Source organism: Ictalurus furcatus, chromosome 15 (assembly GCF_023375685.1).
Source record: "Ictalurus furcatus strain D&B chromosome 15, Billie_1.0, whole genome shotgun sequence".
Taxonomy (NCBI): Eukaryota; Metazoa; Chordata; class Actinopteri; order Siluriformes; family Ictaluridae; genus Ictalurus; species Ictalurus furcatus.
Window position 1 is genome coordinate 24,986,601 of NC_071269.1, and position 16,440 is coordinate 25,003,040.

Genomic DNA, 16,440 nt, shown 5'->3' on the forward strand with positions numbered 1-16,440 from the left:
ATCTAGCCTAGAGGTGACGAAAGCATGAACTATTAATAGCAGTGGAAGGCACGGGCCAGACCCCGGGCGAGGACCTCTCCCTGTCCGCCGCCCACAGTCTTCGAGATCTCCACCAGGTACCGCTTCGCCTCTCTCCGTGAGACCAAACCAAACGCCGTGATCATTGGAGACTCCATTGTTCGGAATGTCCGTGTCGCCTCATCTAAAGGTAAGGTGCACACACACTGTTTATAATCTTAAACTCAGTAAAGCTAAATAATCCTTATTAAAAAATAATCCTAATCCTAATCTTCACCTCAGTAAAACTAATCCTAATCAAAAAATTAGATTTAGCAAAAGTAATCTTAATCCTAAATTTAACATCAATAAAACTAATCCCAATCTTAACATTAATCTAAGTAAAGCTATGCCTAATCCAGACTTTAAGATCTATAAACTAATCCTAATCCTAAACTTCACATCAGTGAAATGAATCCATTTTAAACTCAGTCTAAGTAATCCTAATCCTAAAGTCTAAAGTCCTAGCCTAAACAATAAAGTAATTAAAATATTAACCTTAACCTCAGTAGAACTAATCATAATTCTAATCTTACACCCAGTAAAAGTAATCCTAAAATTAACCATAACTTTTTTAAAATTTAAGTTGTGGCTGTTTTATTATTTCGTAAATAAACCCTAAAAAGAAATTAAACACCACCACCACCCCCATTTTGTATATTATATTTTGCTATAATATACAAAAAAGAAACATTTGTGTGTGTGTATATAATATTTATTATTATTATTATTATTATTATTACTGCAATCTATTTTATATCAAAACGGCATAATTTCATTGTTCTTGCTTGTGATATCTTGAAATATCGCGGGATTTCCTACGATTCTTCACGAGCTCGGTTTGTGTTCCCAAATCCCGCGAGATTCAACAGGACGTCGGGTCTATTCGTAACCGTCCAAATCTCGCGAGAATACGCGACAACGCTTTTGTAATAGGCGCGCAGACAAGTGTGTTTATTTTTCCGTGTCCGCTGCAAGTTTGGCTGTGTTTCAGCCCCAAAAACACAACTGCAGCGGAACTTATATTAAAAAAATAGTCATATTTATCGAGTGTAAATGCGTTTGTTTGCAGTTTCGGTGTAGCTAGTTTGATATTTGTTTATATATAAGCCGTGCTAATGGCAGTGTTAGCATTTTAGCTAACTGGCTAAGCTAGCAAGGGAGCTAGAAATTCGTAACGGTGTTTTTTTTTTAATGTTGTTCTCGCGTTTTTTCTTTGAATTTTGGTATTTAAATCGCATTTTAGTACAGTAAAATGGGTTATTTAAAGTTAATCGAGATAGAAAATTTCAAATCGTACAAAGGAAGACAGATAATCGGGCCTTTTCACAAGTTTACTGCGATTATTGGACCGAATGGATCAGGTGAGTAGAGTGGACTCATAACATCAATCAATCAATCAATTAATTAATTAATGCATATAGTTATACTTTAGATAGCTCTTCAGCTAGTTTAGTTACGTAGATACATGTAATGTATTTATAACATAGTAGTGCTATTACTTGGCAGGAAAGGAACTGAAATATACACTCGCCGTCCATTTTATTAGGAACACCTGCTCGTTCATCCAATCAGCTAATCATATAGCAGCAGCACGATAAGATCTTCATTAATGTTCACATCAAACATCAGAACAAAGCAAAAGTCTGATCTCTCTGACCATGGTGCGGATATTTGAGGATTCAGGAACTGCTGATCTCCTGAGAATTTCTGTAGAGTTCACACTGGATGGTGCGAAAAACAAAAAAACCACCGAGCGAGTCGACAGTTCTGTGGGTGGAAACACCACGTCCATAAGAAAACGGCCAGATTGGTTCGAGCTGCCAGGAAGCATGTAGTGACTCGTATAATCACGCGTTACAGCCGTGACGAGCAGAAAAGCATCTCGGCGTGAACAAGACGTCGAACCTTGAGGTGGACGTGCGACCACGGATGAAGACCGTCCAGTTTAGGCGAGTCCGTGCCCTGATAGACGGAGATTCCAGTTCTTGGTTGACATCACAGGAGAAGAACCTGATGTGTTCTTCTGATGTTGTTGCTCATCCACCTCAGTGCTCGATGTGTTGTGCCTGCTGAGATGTTTTTCTGCTCACCGTGGTTGTGTACCAATCTAGAACCTAGTAGCTACCGTTTCACAAACCCACGTACAAGTGACGTATGGAATCACGCGCAGAAGTTCTTCTCGATTCGTCGTCATTTTCTAAAACGTTCTTTGGAAGTCTTCCTGACGGAAAAGCTCTCAGGGCTCTACGCCGAAGCTTTAAGGGTTTCTTAACTGAGTGCTACATTTTGTAAGGAGTGTTTCCGATCAGAAAGCGTTACCCTGTTACCTGTAGAACCCTTTTAGGAACGCTTAATTATACAACGAACCCTGGAAGAACTATTTTTATTTGTGCGGTTAAAAACAGCTCATTCAGAACCTGTCCGGACGTTAACATTTCACTTTTTGGTACATCTCATTTGGGTTCTTCATGGTTCGTGATAGTTTGTTGGGTAGTTAAGAGTTCTTTGCCCCTATTTAACCCTGAAGAACCCTTAAAGAACCCTGAAGAACAATTTTTTTTTTAATAAGGTAAAAACTCCTCACAAGTTGCTGCTCCTCTAGAAGTTTGACATTTGGCTTCTTGGTGCTTGGAACATTTTTATTTTTTTTAAAAAAGGGTTCTTTAGGAGTCCATTGGATAGTTAAGGGTTCTTTGCTTCCTAAAAATGGTTCTTCTGGAATTCTTTCTCATGAGAAAGCGCTTCATTGACTGGTTCTAAACAGAAGCTCCAAAGGTCCAACCAAAGAAGTTCTAGAGATTCCCAGTTTTTGTTATCGGAAAGGGTTTCATGTAGAACCCTTTGAAGAACCCTTTATCTTCCTAAACCCGTGTGTAGAAACGTGATGTTACGGAATTGCGCAATCGACCCAGAACCTGTGATTATAAGCCCCGCCCCCTCAAACACACCCAGAATCGGTTCATGCATTTTTTTTGTACTTTTTTTCTCTTCAGGGAAGTCGAACCTCATGGACGCCATCAGCTTTGTGCTGGCGGAGAAAACCAGCAACCTGCGTGTGAAAACGCTGAAAGATCTGATTCACGGCGCCCCGGTGGGGAAACCCGCGGCTAACCGGGCCTTCGTTAGCATGGTGTACCAGGAGGACAACGGCGAAGAGCGCTCCTTCACCAGAGTCATCATCGGTAAGGCTGCTGAGAACCTTACTCTCTCTCACACACACACACACTCGTATCATGTAGATCACGCTAAATGTCCACGTGTACGGATACTATAATAATAATAAGAAGAAGAATTGTGGTGATATTGTTGGTATTTTGAGATTTGTTTTTGTCTATTTACTCTCTCCCTCCATCTCTCTCTCTCTCTCTCCCTCCATCTCTCTCTCTCTCTCTCTCCCTCCATCTCTCCCTCTCTCTCTCCCTCCATCTCTCCCTCTCTCTCTCTCTCTCCCCCTCCATCTCTCCCTCTCTCCCTCCATCTCTCTCTCTCTCTTTCTCTTTCTTTCTCTCCCTCCATCTCTCTCTCTCCCTCCCAGGATCCTCGTCGGAGTACCGCATTAATAGTAAAGTCGTGGGGTTGCCCGAGTACAGTGAGGAGCTGGAGAAACTCGGAATTCTCATCAAAGCCAGGAACTTCCTGGTCTTTCAGGTCAGATGCGTTTAACTGTGTACACTCACTGTCCACTTTATTAGGAACACCTGCCTATTCATGCAGTTATCCCATCAGCTGATCACGTCTCAGCAGCACGTCAGCACGCAGATACAGCGCAAGAGCTGCAGTTAATGTTCACGCCACATTTCCGCTGTCGTGACTCTCAGGGTGCAGTGGAGTCCATCGCCATGAAGAACCCTAAGGAGCGAACAGCCCTGTTCGAGGAGATCTCTCGCTCCGGTGAGCTGGCTCAGGAGTACGACCGGCGCAAGAAGGAGATGGTGAAGGCTGAGGAGGACACGCAGTTCAACTACCACCGCAAGAAGAACATCGCAGCTGAGCGCAAAGAGGCCAAGCAGGAGAAAGAAGAGGTGAGAGTGATTCTGATTGGTCACTGATTCATTTTTAATTCCATCTCCCTCGGTCTTCCCCTCCTGCTCTTCCTCCAACTCTCTTCTTCTCCCTCCATCCCTCTCTCTCCCTCTGTCTTCCCCTCCTGCTCTTTCTCCGGCTCTCTTCTTCTCCCTGCATCCCTCTCTCTCTCTTTCTCCCCCTCTGTCTTCCCCTCCTGCTCTTTCTCCAACTCTCTTCTTCTCCCTCCATCCCTCTCTCTCTCTCTCTCCCTCTGTCTTCCCCTCCTGCTCTTTCTCCAGCTCTCTTCTTCTCCCTCCATCCCTCTCTCTCCCTCTGTCTTCCCCTCCTGCTCTTTCTCCAGCTCTCTTCTTCTCCCTCCATCCCTCTCTCTCTCTCTCTCCCCCTCTGTCTTCCCCTCCTGCTCTTTCTCCAACTCTCTTCTTCTCCCTCCACCCCTCTCTCTCTCCCTCTGTCTTCCCCTCCTGCTCTTTCTCCAACTCTCTTCTTCTCCCTCCATCCCTCTCTCTCTCTCTCCCTCCGTCTTCCCCTCCTGTTCTTTCTCCAACTCTCTTCTTCTCCCTCCATATCGCTCTCTCTCTCTATTTTCCCCTCCTGCTCTTTCTCCAACTGTTTACTTCTCCTTCCATCCCTCTATCGTTCTCTGTTTTTCCCTCATTCCCTCTGTGTGTGTGTCTGTCTCTCTCTCTCTCTCATATTTTTCCCCCTTTTCCCTGTCTGTCCCTCTCCCTGCCTCTTTTTACCCTCCTTCTCTCTCCCTCTTTCCTTGTTTTTCCTCCTTCTTCCTCTCTCTCCCTTTTTTATGGAAGGAGTCTCCAGTGTCAGTGTTTAGTAACAGTCAGTAAGATTTTCTGTGGTGTAAGTGGAATAAAGCACTTCGTACAGGAAAATAATCAACTTCAGGGTGATCAGTGACTCCGCTTCATCACCGCACCTCATCATTGATTATTTTCCTACAACAGCACAACGCGGAGTGGTTTATTCCCTACACGGTCCGCTCAGTATTATCCGAGTGTCATTCCCCCCGCAGGCCGAGCGCTACCAGAGGCTAAAGGACGAAGTCGTGCGTGCGAACGTCCAGCTACAGCTCTTCAAGCTCTACCACAACGAGTGCGAGATAGAGAAACTGAACCGCGAGCTGGCGCAGCGCAACAAAGAGATCGACAAAGACCGCAAGCGCATGGACCGTGTGGAGGAGGAGCTGAAGGAGAAGAAGAAGGAGCTCGGCCGGATGATGAGGGATCAGCAGACCGTCGAGAAAGAGATCAAGTGAGCGGTTTAGATGGGAATTATACACTCGAGGTTATAATATAATATAACTTTTACAAGTGGACGATTTTTTTTGGCTCCATTTCGTGTTTATACAGATTTAACGTCTTAGGAATTTTTGAAAACGTAAGCGTTCGTTGTTAAGTGGCGATGAAGTGGTTGGTTTCTTCCGCCCGCAGAGAAAAGGACGCAGAGCTAAACCAGAAAAGGCCGCAGTACATCAAGGCGAAAGAAAACACGGCTCACAAGATCAAGAAGCTGGAGGCTGCACGGAAATCCCTGCAGAACGCCCAGAAGTGCTACAAGAAGCGCAAGGCGGATATGGACGAGCTGGAGCGCGAGCAGAGAGCCGTGGAGACGGCCAGGCAGGAGTTCGAGGAGCGCATGGAGGAGGAGGCGCAGAGCCAGGGCCAGGACCTGCAGCTCGAAGAGAACCAGGTACACCTCCTATACAAATATCAGATATCTAAACCCTTTAAGCATGCACTGATCTCGGAGAGCCGTTTGTGCGCCGATAGGTTAAAGCGTATCACCGTCTGAAAGAAGAGGCTAGCAAGCGAGCCGCTACTCTGGCCCAGGAGTTGGAGAAGTTTAACCGCGATCAGAAAGCTGACCAGGACCGCCTAGACCTGGAGGAGAGGAAGAAAGTGGAGACGGAGGTACAGTAGAATAAATGCGGTAATCAGAGTCAGGAGAACAAGGTGTCGTGAGTCTCAGCGTCTTGCTTTATGTCCGAATGTCGTCTCGTCGCAGGCTAAGATCAAGCAGAAGATCCGAGAGATCGAGGAGAACCAGAAGCGTATCGAGAAGCTCGAGGATTACATCACTACCAGCAGGTACACCACGACGGCGACAAAAACGCCTCGGACTTTATCGGAGACGTTATTAAAGAGCGACACTTCATAAATTCGATCCGTTTATAGTTACGTTTAAGATTACGCAAAGCAACTTCACTTCCTTTATAGCAGTCTTTCCTTCCAAACATTTATTTATTTATTTATTGCATTTATATTTTTTGTTTTTCTGATGAATCTTTACCCCGTGTTCGGTTTCAAACTTTGTCATTTTCAAAGACAACAAAATTGCAGCGTACGTAAAGTGTAAAGCTTGTTCCCGATGCAGCTCATTTGCATGTAGCGACGCCCACAGAACTCCATAAAAGGTCATGTGCACAGAGAGCTATTTACGAAATAAATCTGTTCGTATCCAGCTTGATAAACGAGTATCAAGAGTATCGTTTCATGTCTTTCCGTTATTTCGATATCATCTACGCGCTCCTCGTTATAAGCAGCACGAGATCATTTATCGCCACGTGCTGTCGTTATCTTCTCCTCCTGCGTTACAGACAGTCTCTAGATGAACAGAAGAGGATGGAGGAGGAGCTCACAGAGGAGGTGGAGCAAGCCAAGAGGAGGATCGATGAGATTAATATGGAGCTTAACCAGGTACACCTCCGCTCGCTATCGTCTCTTAAATGCCAGTGGATCAGTTCTCAGTTCCGTCTTCATGATGAGCTCGAGGAAAGGATCTCATCACTGTGGTGTTTTTGTTTGTTTTTTTCCTCCGTGCAGGTGATGGAGCAGCTCGGTGACGCTCGTATAGACCGACAGGAGAACAGCAGGCAGCAGCGCAAAGCCGAGATCATGGAGAGCATCAAGAGACTCTATCCCGGATCAGTGGTACGTCAAAACGGGCCGGTCCAAAATCGATCTGTCTAGCTCTGTGCGGTTCATCGAATTTCAGATTTCAGTTTCGATCACGGCCTCCTACGAGTATGGAAATAAAATAATGGAGATAAAACTATTATCGTGCCACATTCCGTTTCGCACCGCTCTCATTTTGTGTTTTTAAAAACCGCACGCCGGGTTTCTTTACAGCAGCGCGCTTTTGAATCTCCCTGAAAGGCCAGACTCACTCCACGCCAGGCTGTAGCGTTTTTAGTTCAGCGTCTTGCCCAAGGACACTTCGGCATGTGGAGTCACGTGGGCCGAGAATCGAACCGCCAACCCTACGATTAGTGGACAACCCTCTCTACCACCTGAGCCAATTTTTATTCAGTTGAATTATATGCACTGTTAAAAATTCAGTAAAGTTTTTAAAAAAGTTAAGTTAATGCATGATGTTTCCAAAATCAATGAGTAATCGTGTTTAATAATCGTGATCTCAATATCGACTAAAACAATCGTGAGTTTGACTTGACTCGGACTTCACTCGATGAACTCGGGGGTCGAGGAGACCGTCCCGAGCTCCTGACAGAGTTTTCCTAGTTACAGGTCGAAAATTGCGAGACACGAACGCAGTGCTAATACGAAGCGCCGTGTAAATCTAAAAATAAAGTGGCCACGCCCATAAAAGACAGGGTGATGTGACTCAAGGACAGGACAACGTTTTTGAAAATCTTTAGCGTCCAGTGTCTACCAATTTCAAAGTGAAAGTGTGACGTGTAAATTTCTAAAAAATAAACAAACATGCACTTATTGTGATTCTGTCCCCTCTCTCTCTCTCTCTCTCTCTCTCTCTCTCTCTCTCTCTCTCTCTCTCTCTCTATAGTATGGAAGGCTCATAGACCTGTGCCAGCCCACTCAGAAAAAGTACCAGATCGCCGTAACCAAAGTTCTGGGCAAAAACATGGACGCCATCATCGTGGACTCGGAGAAGACCGGACGTGACTGCATCCAGTACATCAAAGAGCAGAGAGGAGAACCTGAAACCTTCTTACCTCTGGACTATCTCGAGGTGAACTTTCTGTAGTTTTGCCGTCGAATTCAGACGCTCAGTGTTTTTATTATTTTTTTTTGTAGGCAAACGTGTTAATCGTCCCTGCGCTCTCGCCGTCAGGTCAAACCCACGGACGAGAAGCTGCGTGAGCTGCGCGGTGCCAAGCTGGTGATCGACGTCATTCGCTACGAGCCTCCACAGATCAAGAAAGCTCTGCAGTACGCCTGCGGGAACGCGCTCGTGTGCGAGAACGTAGAGGACGCCCGCCGGATCGCTTTCGGAGGACCGTACAGGCACAAGGTCCTCGTTACTTCGCGATTATGTGTTGCGTTAACGTAGCGGGCATTTTTACTGTAAACAATTTATTTCTATAAAGTTCTACAAACAGTCTTTTGCGAAAATAAAGCTCTGCGGGTTAATTTAAACGAGTAAGGGAAAGGTACTGTTGTAGGATAAACAATCGGCCACCTTTCTGTTTACAGAAATATGCTTTTTATCCCTTTATATTTACATTTAGCGTCATGGGACGTCCTGAATCAAGTTTCTTCCTGTACTTCCTGTTCCTGTTGTGTGTAAAGCAGCTATAAATATTGTCATTTCCTCATCATTATCTTTTATCTTCTCTCTCTCAAAGTTAATAAGACCAAAAAAAAGTGTTTTTTTTTTCCCCTAACAGAACAGAAAACTTCACCGTGTCAACGATTACACGCAGTTTTAGTCCGTCTATGTGAACGAGCTACTGTACTACATTATTTAAATTTATTAATTATTTTTTTTAAATCCAGAGATATTTACAGAAATGCTTTTCTCGGTCCAAAACATATCCTCTAGTTAAATAGGTCAGGGTGTGAGAAGTCCATCAAGCTTAAAAACCTTGTTAGAAAGGAGATACAAGGACAAAAAAAAAAACACGTGTGTGTAAAACGTCAGGTAAAAATGATTTGTAAAGTGTTCTATATTACTAGATGTATTCAGCCGGCTTGTTTTGCCTTTTCGGTTCACAGACCGTGGCTCTAGACGGAACACTGTTCCAGAAGTCCGGTGTGATCTCTGGAGGCGCGAGTGACCTGAAGGCCAAAGCTCGCCGCTGGGACGAAAAAGCCGTGGACAAGCTGAAGGACAGGAAGGAAAAACTCACCGACGAGCTCAAGGTGAAAACCGTAGAAAATGTTTGTGCGTGAGGCCGGAACGTTGCGGGCAATCGGGTGGCTGAACGACGTGTTCTGTCCTGTGTAGGAGCAAATGAAGGCGAAAAGAAAGGAGGCGGAGCTTCGTCAGGTGCAGTCTCAGGCTCACGGGCTGCAGATGAGGCTGAAGTACTCTCAGAGCGATCTCGAGCAGACCAAAACTCGCCATCTGTCCTTAAATATGCAGGTCTGGTAATTACAGAAAATATATATATGTGCACGTCATAATGCTATGTTTAAGACACAGCTACGTTGAAAAAAAATTTTTTTTTATTTTAGGAAAAATCCAAGCTAGAGAGCGAGCTGGCCAACTTTGGGCCCCGTATCAACGACATCAAGAGGATCATCCAATCACGTGAGAGAGAAATGAAGGAGCTCAAAGACCGCATGAACTTGGTACGAGGAAAAACATCATTGAGTTAGAACCCAGCGGAGGACGAGAAAACGTCCCGTTCGAGGTCTTTATTTACGTCTGTTATCATTTGTTTTTGTTTGTTTGTTTGTTTTTCCAGGTGGAGGACGAAGTGTTCTTGGAGTTCTGCAAGGAGATCGGAGTGAGGAACATCCGTGAGTTTGAGGAGGAGAAAGTGAAACGGCAGAATGAGATCGCAAAGAAGCGGTGAGATTCGGATGAAAATTGTCCATTTCTGTGTTTATACAGAAATATTATCACACGAATATTATGATAATTCATTAGTATTATATGAATTTCTTGAATTCTCGATTCCGATTGGGTCCGAAGTTGCTGAATAACTTTCTGATTCTGTAAATCGCTGGTTTATATTAATGCACTTCTTCTGATACGTCATCGTTTCTATAGTAACGACTCATTCACGGGGACTTGTGTGGCGAACACACCACGTAATCTGAGACTTTTTTTCTTAAAGTGTTAGAAAATGAATGGAAGGAGTCTCCAGTGTCGGCTTTGTAACGTGTTATGACACGGGGAACGTCTTCAGAACGTTGCGTTTTTTCATTAACGTAACAAGCTGCGTTTTATTTTCAGTCTTATTAACTTTGAGAGAGAATAAAAAAAGAGAGGCTGGTGACAGAGTGTCCGTTTATAAACAGATAAAATGTCGTTCTTTAATACGGAGCGTTTTATTCCTTTCTTATTGAAATGTAAGTATCGAAAACAACTGAAGCACTCCCCACCCCCCCCATCCCCCCAGTTGATTATTCGGGCTTGTTTTAAAACCGATATATTCCTCACGCAGCTTGGAGTTTGAGACCCAGAAGACTCGCCTAGCGATCCAGCTGGATTACGAGAAGAACCAGCTGAAGGAGGACCAGGAGAAGGTCATCATGTGGGAGCAGACGGTGAAGAAGGACGAGAGCGAGATCGAAAGACTAAAGAAGGTGAAGGATGTTTCTAGAACGTTCACCCTGTTAAATGTTCTGACGCGCGTGTGTTCGGAACCTGTGTTTCACCGTGTCTGTGTGTCCGTATGACGGTTTCTAACAGGAAGAGCAGAGGCACATGAAGATCATCGATGAGACCATGGCTCAGCTTCAGGACTTGAAGAATCAGCACCTCACCAAGAAGTCGGAGGTCAACGACAAAAACCACGAAATGGAAGAAATCCGTAAGAAACTCGGTGGAGCCAACAAGTGAGGGTTTTTTTTTTGTTGTTGTTGTTGTTGTTGTTTACTCTTGCTGTTTTTATGAGTACTCGAAACAAGTTATGTTTGGCCGATGAGAAAACGCAGCGAGCTGGAAGTGTAAAAGCGAACTGTATTTGATAAGCGCTATATAAACACTGTTGTGTATGTGTTCGTGTGCGTTTAGAGAGCTGACGCAGCTTCAGAAGGAGGTCACGGCCATTGAGACGAAGCTGGAGCAGAAGCGCAGCGACAGACACAACCTGCTGCAGGCCTGTAAAATGCAGGACATCAAACTTCCTCTCAGATCAGGAACCATGGACGACATCAGCCAGGAGGAGGTCGTTTATTCCGTCGATTCATTTTCATAATGCGGTTAAAGCGAACCCGCTGGTTTATACTCGACACGGCAGCAGGGCGAGCAGCGTTGATCGCGCACTCGGCCGCGCACCTTAAACAGTAGCACTAGACGAAACATCAGGGCCAAAATCATCCATGTTTCTCCTGTAAAATGTCCGGCAGTCGTCGTGATTGTTGTCATGAACCGACCTTACATTCAGAAGTATTTAGTCATCTTAAAGATCCTGTACTGAAAACAGAACTTTTTACTAAGTTTAAAGGCTGTATGAGAGGTTTTTAAAATTCATACACTAACGTGGTTGGACACGACGTTGGTTTGTTCATTCAGTTGTGGACACAGGATGATGTTTGTATCGTACCACGCAGACATGTCACGATCATTTCTAAGGATGTGCACGAGCTGTGCTCTCCGAACGAGCAGGATACATGCGTGCGGCAGCCATCTTGTCTACGTGTAGTTCAGAGCTAGTATGATTGTAATCAAACGCTGTAAAGTCTTAAGGCCATGTGATCGAATGGAAATTTCGAAGGGGATAAAAGCTGCTTCAGACCTTCCTGGAGTGAGATCTGACTTAAGACTGTTTATAGTTTTAGACCCTTGGATCATCAGTTCCCATGTTTATCTCCAATCAAACTCTGCGTAAATGTTTGTGAAGACGACAAACTGACTCGTTCAGCACGTCAGTCTCAAGGCCGAAATGTCCGGACGCTTCTTTCATGTATTAGCAACTATGTTATGATATTATAGATGTTATCGCGAACAAACTATTGTTTATTAGCTGTTTTTATGTCTGATTTTAGCGTTCATGCTACTTGGTACTAGTGTTTGCGAATTCAAATTTTTTTTTTTCTCTAAACTATTAAATCATCCGGAACCGATAGCTTAAAAAAGGCAGTAAAATGAGCATTTCCACCATTTCGGGTAATATTCCGTTGTAGGCTAATTTATTTTATTTATTTATTTATTTTATATGATACATTTATTAATTAAATATAGTGAACCGATGTTAACTGTACACTTGTCTGATGTTAGCTAGCTCAAACACTCATCGATTTTAGATTTTATTTCACATTACTGAATGCGTGGAATAAGGGGCGGGGCTTAAACCACCTGAGCTAATTGTTTGTACTGATCTCCGGTTCTTACTGGTGTATTTTTGAGCGACGACACCTGCTGATGCGCACGTTGTAAAGTAATAATTGTTCACATTCACAGGGAAGTTCTCAGGAAGAAAGTCTGAGCAGCAGCCAGAAAACATCCAGCACCGTTTTAGCCAAAGAGGCTCTCATCGAGATCGACTACAGCAGCCTGTCTGAAGACCTGAAGGTACTTCATTTATTTATTTATTTATTTATTTATTTATTTACCTACCTATTTATTTAAACAAACATACAGTCGATTCTTTTTTCCATCGAATTCCAAGAGCGTTCGTGCGGTTTGAAGAAGAAAAAAAAATCGCTCCAGCCCCTCGTACGATACTCTGAGTCGCCTCGAACGGACAAAACGCTTCCGAATCTGTAAGAAGTGTATAATTACGAGAAATAAAAACATCCTCGGGGAGTTTTAGGAACGTAACGAATCGGTCCGCCCACTCGTCTCTCCGAATTTTATCTTACTGAGAAGCCGTCATTTCCTCTTTCACAGTATAGATTATTAAAACAAATACTTGCTAGACAGTGGCTAGTGTATTAGGTACACCAACCTTATAGCCGGAGCTGCATTATTAATGGTAATTAATATCTATTTTAATCCTGATTATAATTTGAAATGAATCAAACGTCGCCGGTTAATGAATACGAATTAATTCATGTTGTTTCGGTTAACATGAGAATCCGTCTATTGAGTTTATTCGTTCATTTACACGTATAACTATTGGAGTTAAACGGACGTTTGTTCTGGTAGCTTTATATATTTTTTTATATTTAAAATTATTATAATTGGTGCGCTATTTGAGTTTGATCGCATTTAAGTGTTAAACGTCTTTTTAAGAATTCAGGGTGGATCTGTAAAATAATATTTTTTATTATTACTGATTCAATGTTAAAGTCCAAAAACTGTAAATTCCAGGTCTAAACTGAATTGTGTAAAAAAAATATTTAAGTAATAATTAAATTCTTAATGTTTTTATTTGCCTGAATGAAATTATTAAAAATTTCTGTAGGATAGCGTTTAGATTTTTTAAAAAAAATGTATTTTAATTGATCATTTTAACCTGTTTGTTGTCATGGAAATAGCCATGCTAGCTGGTATGGCGTTAAATTATAAACAAACACGCAAACAAGATGAAGGTCGTTCGTCCAAGCTGATGAACTCGGTGGTTTTTATGTTGTCTGCGTACCTCAGGACTCTCTGTCGGAGGATGAGATCAAAGGCGAGATGAACACCCTTCAGCAGAGGCTTAACGAGCAGCAGAGCATCCTCCAGAGGATCAGCGCTCCCAACATGAAGGCCATGGAGAAGCTGGAGAGCGTCCGAGACAAATTCCAGGAGACGAGTGACGGTCAGAGCCGGTTTAGTTCTTCCCGTGGTTCCTCGTGTGGTTCTCTTCCCCAGGTTATGAAGAATAATCTAAACTCTTAACGATGTTATCGTACGCTGTCACGGTTTCAGAATTCGAAGCCGCTAGGAAGAGAGCAAAGAAAGCCAAGCAGGCTTTCGAGCAGATCAAGAAGGAGCGGTTCGATCGCTTCAACGCCTGCTTCGAGTCCGTCGCCACCAACATCGACGAGATCTACAAAGCACTCTCGCGCAACAGCAGCGCTCAGGTGAATTCCCCTCCCCTTATCTCGAGAAATCCGTATCGGCGAGCGTGACGAAACCCTGCCGTTAAAACTCCGGGTCGTGTAATTCCAGGCTTTCCTCGGACCGGAGAACCCGGAGGAGCCGTACCTGGACGGGATCAACTATAACTGCGTGGCTCCTGGGAAACGTTTCAGACCCATGGATAATTTATCAGGAGGAGAGAAGACCGTCGCCGCTCTCGCTTTACTCTTCGCCATTCACAGGTGAGAACGTCTGCGTAATTACGAGAGCTCGCGATCCCAACTCGGTCAAAAACAGTCAACAATAACATCTTGCATCATGACACTAATGACATAGCACTTATTTGTCTTCCAGCTATAAACCTGCTCCTTTCTTCGTGCTCGACGAAATCGACGCGGCTCTGGACAACACCAACATCGGCAAGGTCGGCGTTCCGGGCGGCGCTAAATTTATTCGTTCTTGACCGAACGTCCCGATCACGTCGATCTTAACGCATTCACGTGTTTACTTGCAGGTCGCTAACTACATTAAAGACCAGTCCGTCCAGAACTTCCAAGCCATCGTCATCTCGCTGAAGGAGGAGTTTTACACCAAGGCTGACTCGCTCATCGGCGTGTATCCCGAGGTCAGTCAGCTCACTAACTCGCTTCGCTTTTTACTCTGTATTATCTTATAAATCTCACATAAACCATATCTCTGTCTGTTCTCCGCTTACAGCAAGGAGACTGCGTGATCAGTAAGGTCCTGACCTTTGACCTCTCCCAGTATCCAGACGCAAACCCTAACCCTAACGAGTAAAGAAGCTCACACGTTCCCAAACACAAGCCGGGTTTGAATTTCACCTCGGCCCGTTGTGTTTAAATGGTTTTTGTTTTTTTTTCCTGGTCACTTATTCCTCTTATATAGTCGTATAAAATATTCGTGATATTTCTGATGTCGTTACATTCGTTTTTGGGATTTTTTTTTTGCGTTTTAGCAGTAATCATGTTGAGAGTTGCACTCGCTTTTTTGCCATTTTTACCGACGTACATCTTTAATCATGATCGTTATGATGGATTTGTATTAAATTAGCGATCTTCCACCCGTCACATGACCCCTTTTTTGTACGATCATGTTTTTCAGTATGAATTAAAACCTTGGCGCTTCAGGATTTTTAGCTGTGCTTTATATGTTTAGATGTTTCTTCTTAAACTAAAGTGTAAAATTATTGTTGGGGGGGGGGGGGGGTTTCGGTTTTTTTTTTGTTTTTTTGTTTTTTTTTTGGACAATAAACTGTTTAATAATCCGAGTAAGACCTTTTGTGCTCGCTTTAAACCTTAAGATCAGAGATCTGATTTTTAAAGGAGTTTGTTTTAAACGATGTTATTAAAGTTGTGCATAATTGTTGTAGCTACGTTTATTCAAGTTAAGCCTACCGCACGTGTTAATAACTCAAATTAGCAAGAATATTCACCGTACAGCTGGTTTGAGTTTAGCCACGCCTACAAAACTCCATAAAAAGCAAAGCTCAGAGAGGGTTTAACATGAAAAAATGGCAACTAAACCGTGGAAGAGGGCCGCGCTAAAGCTCCCAGTTTACCACACCGTAGACGCACAATAACTCCTCCTCCTTTTATAGGGTGCCGTTATTTTTGTCCTAATCGAATAGCTAGTCTTATTACGGATTTTTTTTGGAATCGAGTAACTCATCGACAACTAGAAGATACGATACGAAACGTAGGATACGATCGGGTTTTTCCCCCCGGAGTAACTGGATTTTCAATAACACTACGTGAATATTTCTTGTGCTGCTGTGAAAGATTTACGACGTACACACACACACACACACACACACACACACACACACACACACACACACCCCCTTCCTTCTACAGAACATTGGACATATAAGATGTCAAGCTTATATCAAGCTTTCACAGCACGTTATGTTGCTGACTTCAGGAATAGAGCGAAGATTTAAAAATAGCTCCGCTTGTGAAATTTGAACGGTTTATGATTGCGTCAGTGATGCCCCCGGGGTTTGTGGGTAATCTAGGAAACCATAAACTAAAGCGAATTAACATGTCGACGGCAGAGGTTTAAAATAAACATTGGAATTTTATTACAAGCTAAATCTCGGACGTTATCAAAGATCATGTGTTTAATTCTAAAGATTAATATGCGGGGTCGTTCAGGGCGGAGAGATACTATGGTGTTGAAGTTTATTTGTTGTTAAAAGTGTTCACTTTAACTTTGGTTGTAGTATTAGGGATTTACACGTGTCAAAGGGCAAAGGTCAGTCCTGTGACAGAGGCACGGGATGATCAGGTTCTATACTGCATCAACAAAACGGCGTAAGAAATCTCATTTTTCGTTCAGTTTCAATTTGGTGTTTGTTTAAACCCCGATGGAGCTATAAATCAGCCATTTTCTCCAATCTGGCAACCATGGCTATATCTGATACTCCTGTGGGCTGAG

The 16,440-nt window shown here is 43.4% G+C and overlaps 1 protein-coding gene across 1 annotated transcript; it reads left to right on the forward strand.

The window, feature by feature from the left end:
- The first annotated feature begins 969 nt into the window (after window positions 1–969).
- Window positions 970–16,401, forward strand: LOC128619127 (structural maintenance of chromosomes protein 1A). Its single transcript, XM_053643051.1, has 26 exons — window positions 970–1,421; window positions 3,054–3,242; window positions 3,596–3,708; window positions 3,879–4,082; window positions 5,114–5,352; window positions 5,532–5,790; window positions 5,871–6,011; window positions 6,106–6,188; window positions 6,698–6,797; window positions 6,924–7,031; window positions 7,903–8,088; window positions 8,191–8,370; window positions 9,075–9,221; window positions 9,307–9,444; window positions 9,537–9,653; window positions 9,770–9,876; window positions 10,475–10,616; window positions 10,723–10,868; window positions 11,047–11,200; window positions 12,436–12,546; window positions 13,564–13,720; window positions 13,831–13,985; window positions 14,074–14,225; window positions 14,338–14,407; window positions 14,498–14,608; window positions 14,701–16,401. The coding sequence occupies exons 1-26, from the start codon at window positions 1,313–1,315 to the stop codon at window positions 14,779–14,781; spliced, it is 3,699 nt and encodes a 1,232-aa protein (XP_053499026.1). The 5' UTR covers window positions 970–1,312; the 3' UTR covers window positions 14,782–16,401.
- Window positions 16,402–16,440: the final 39 nt, after the last annotated feature.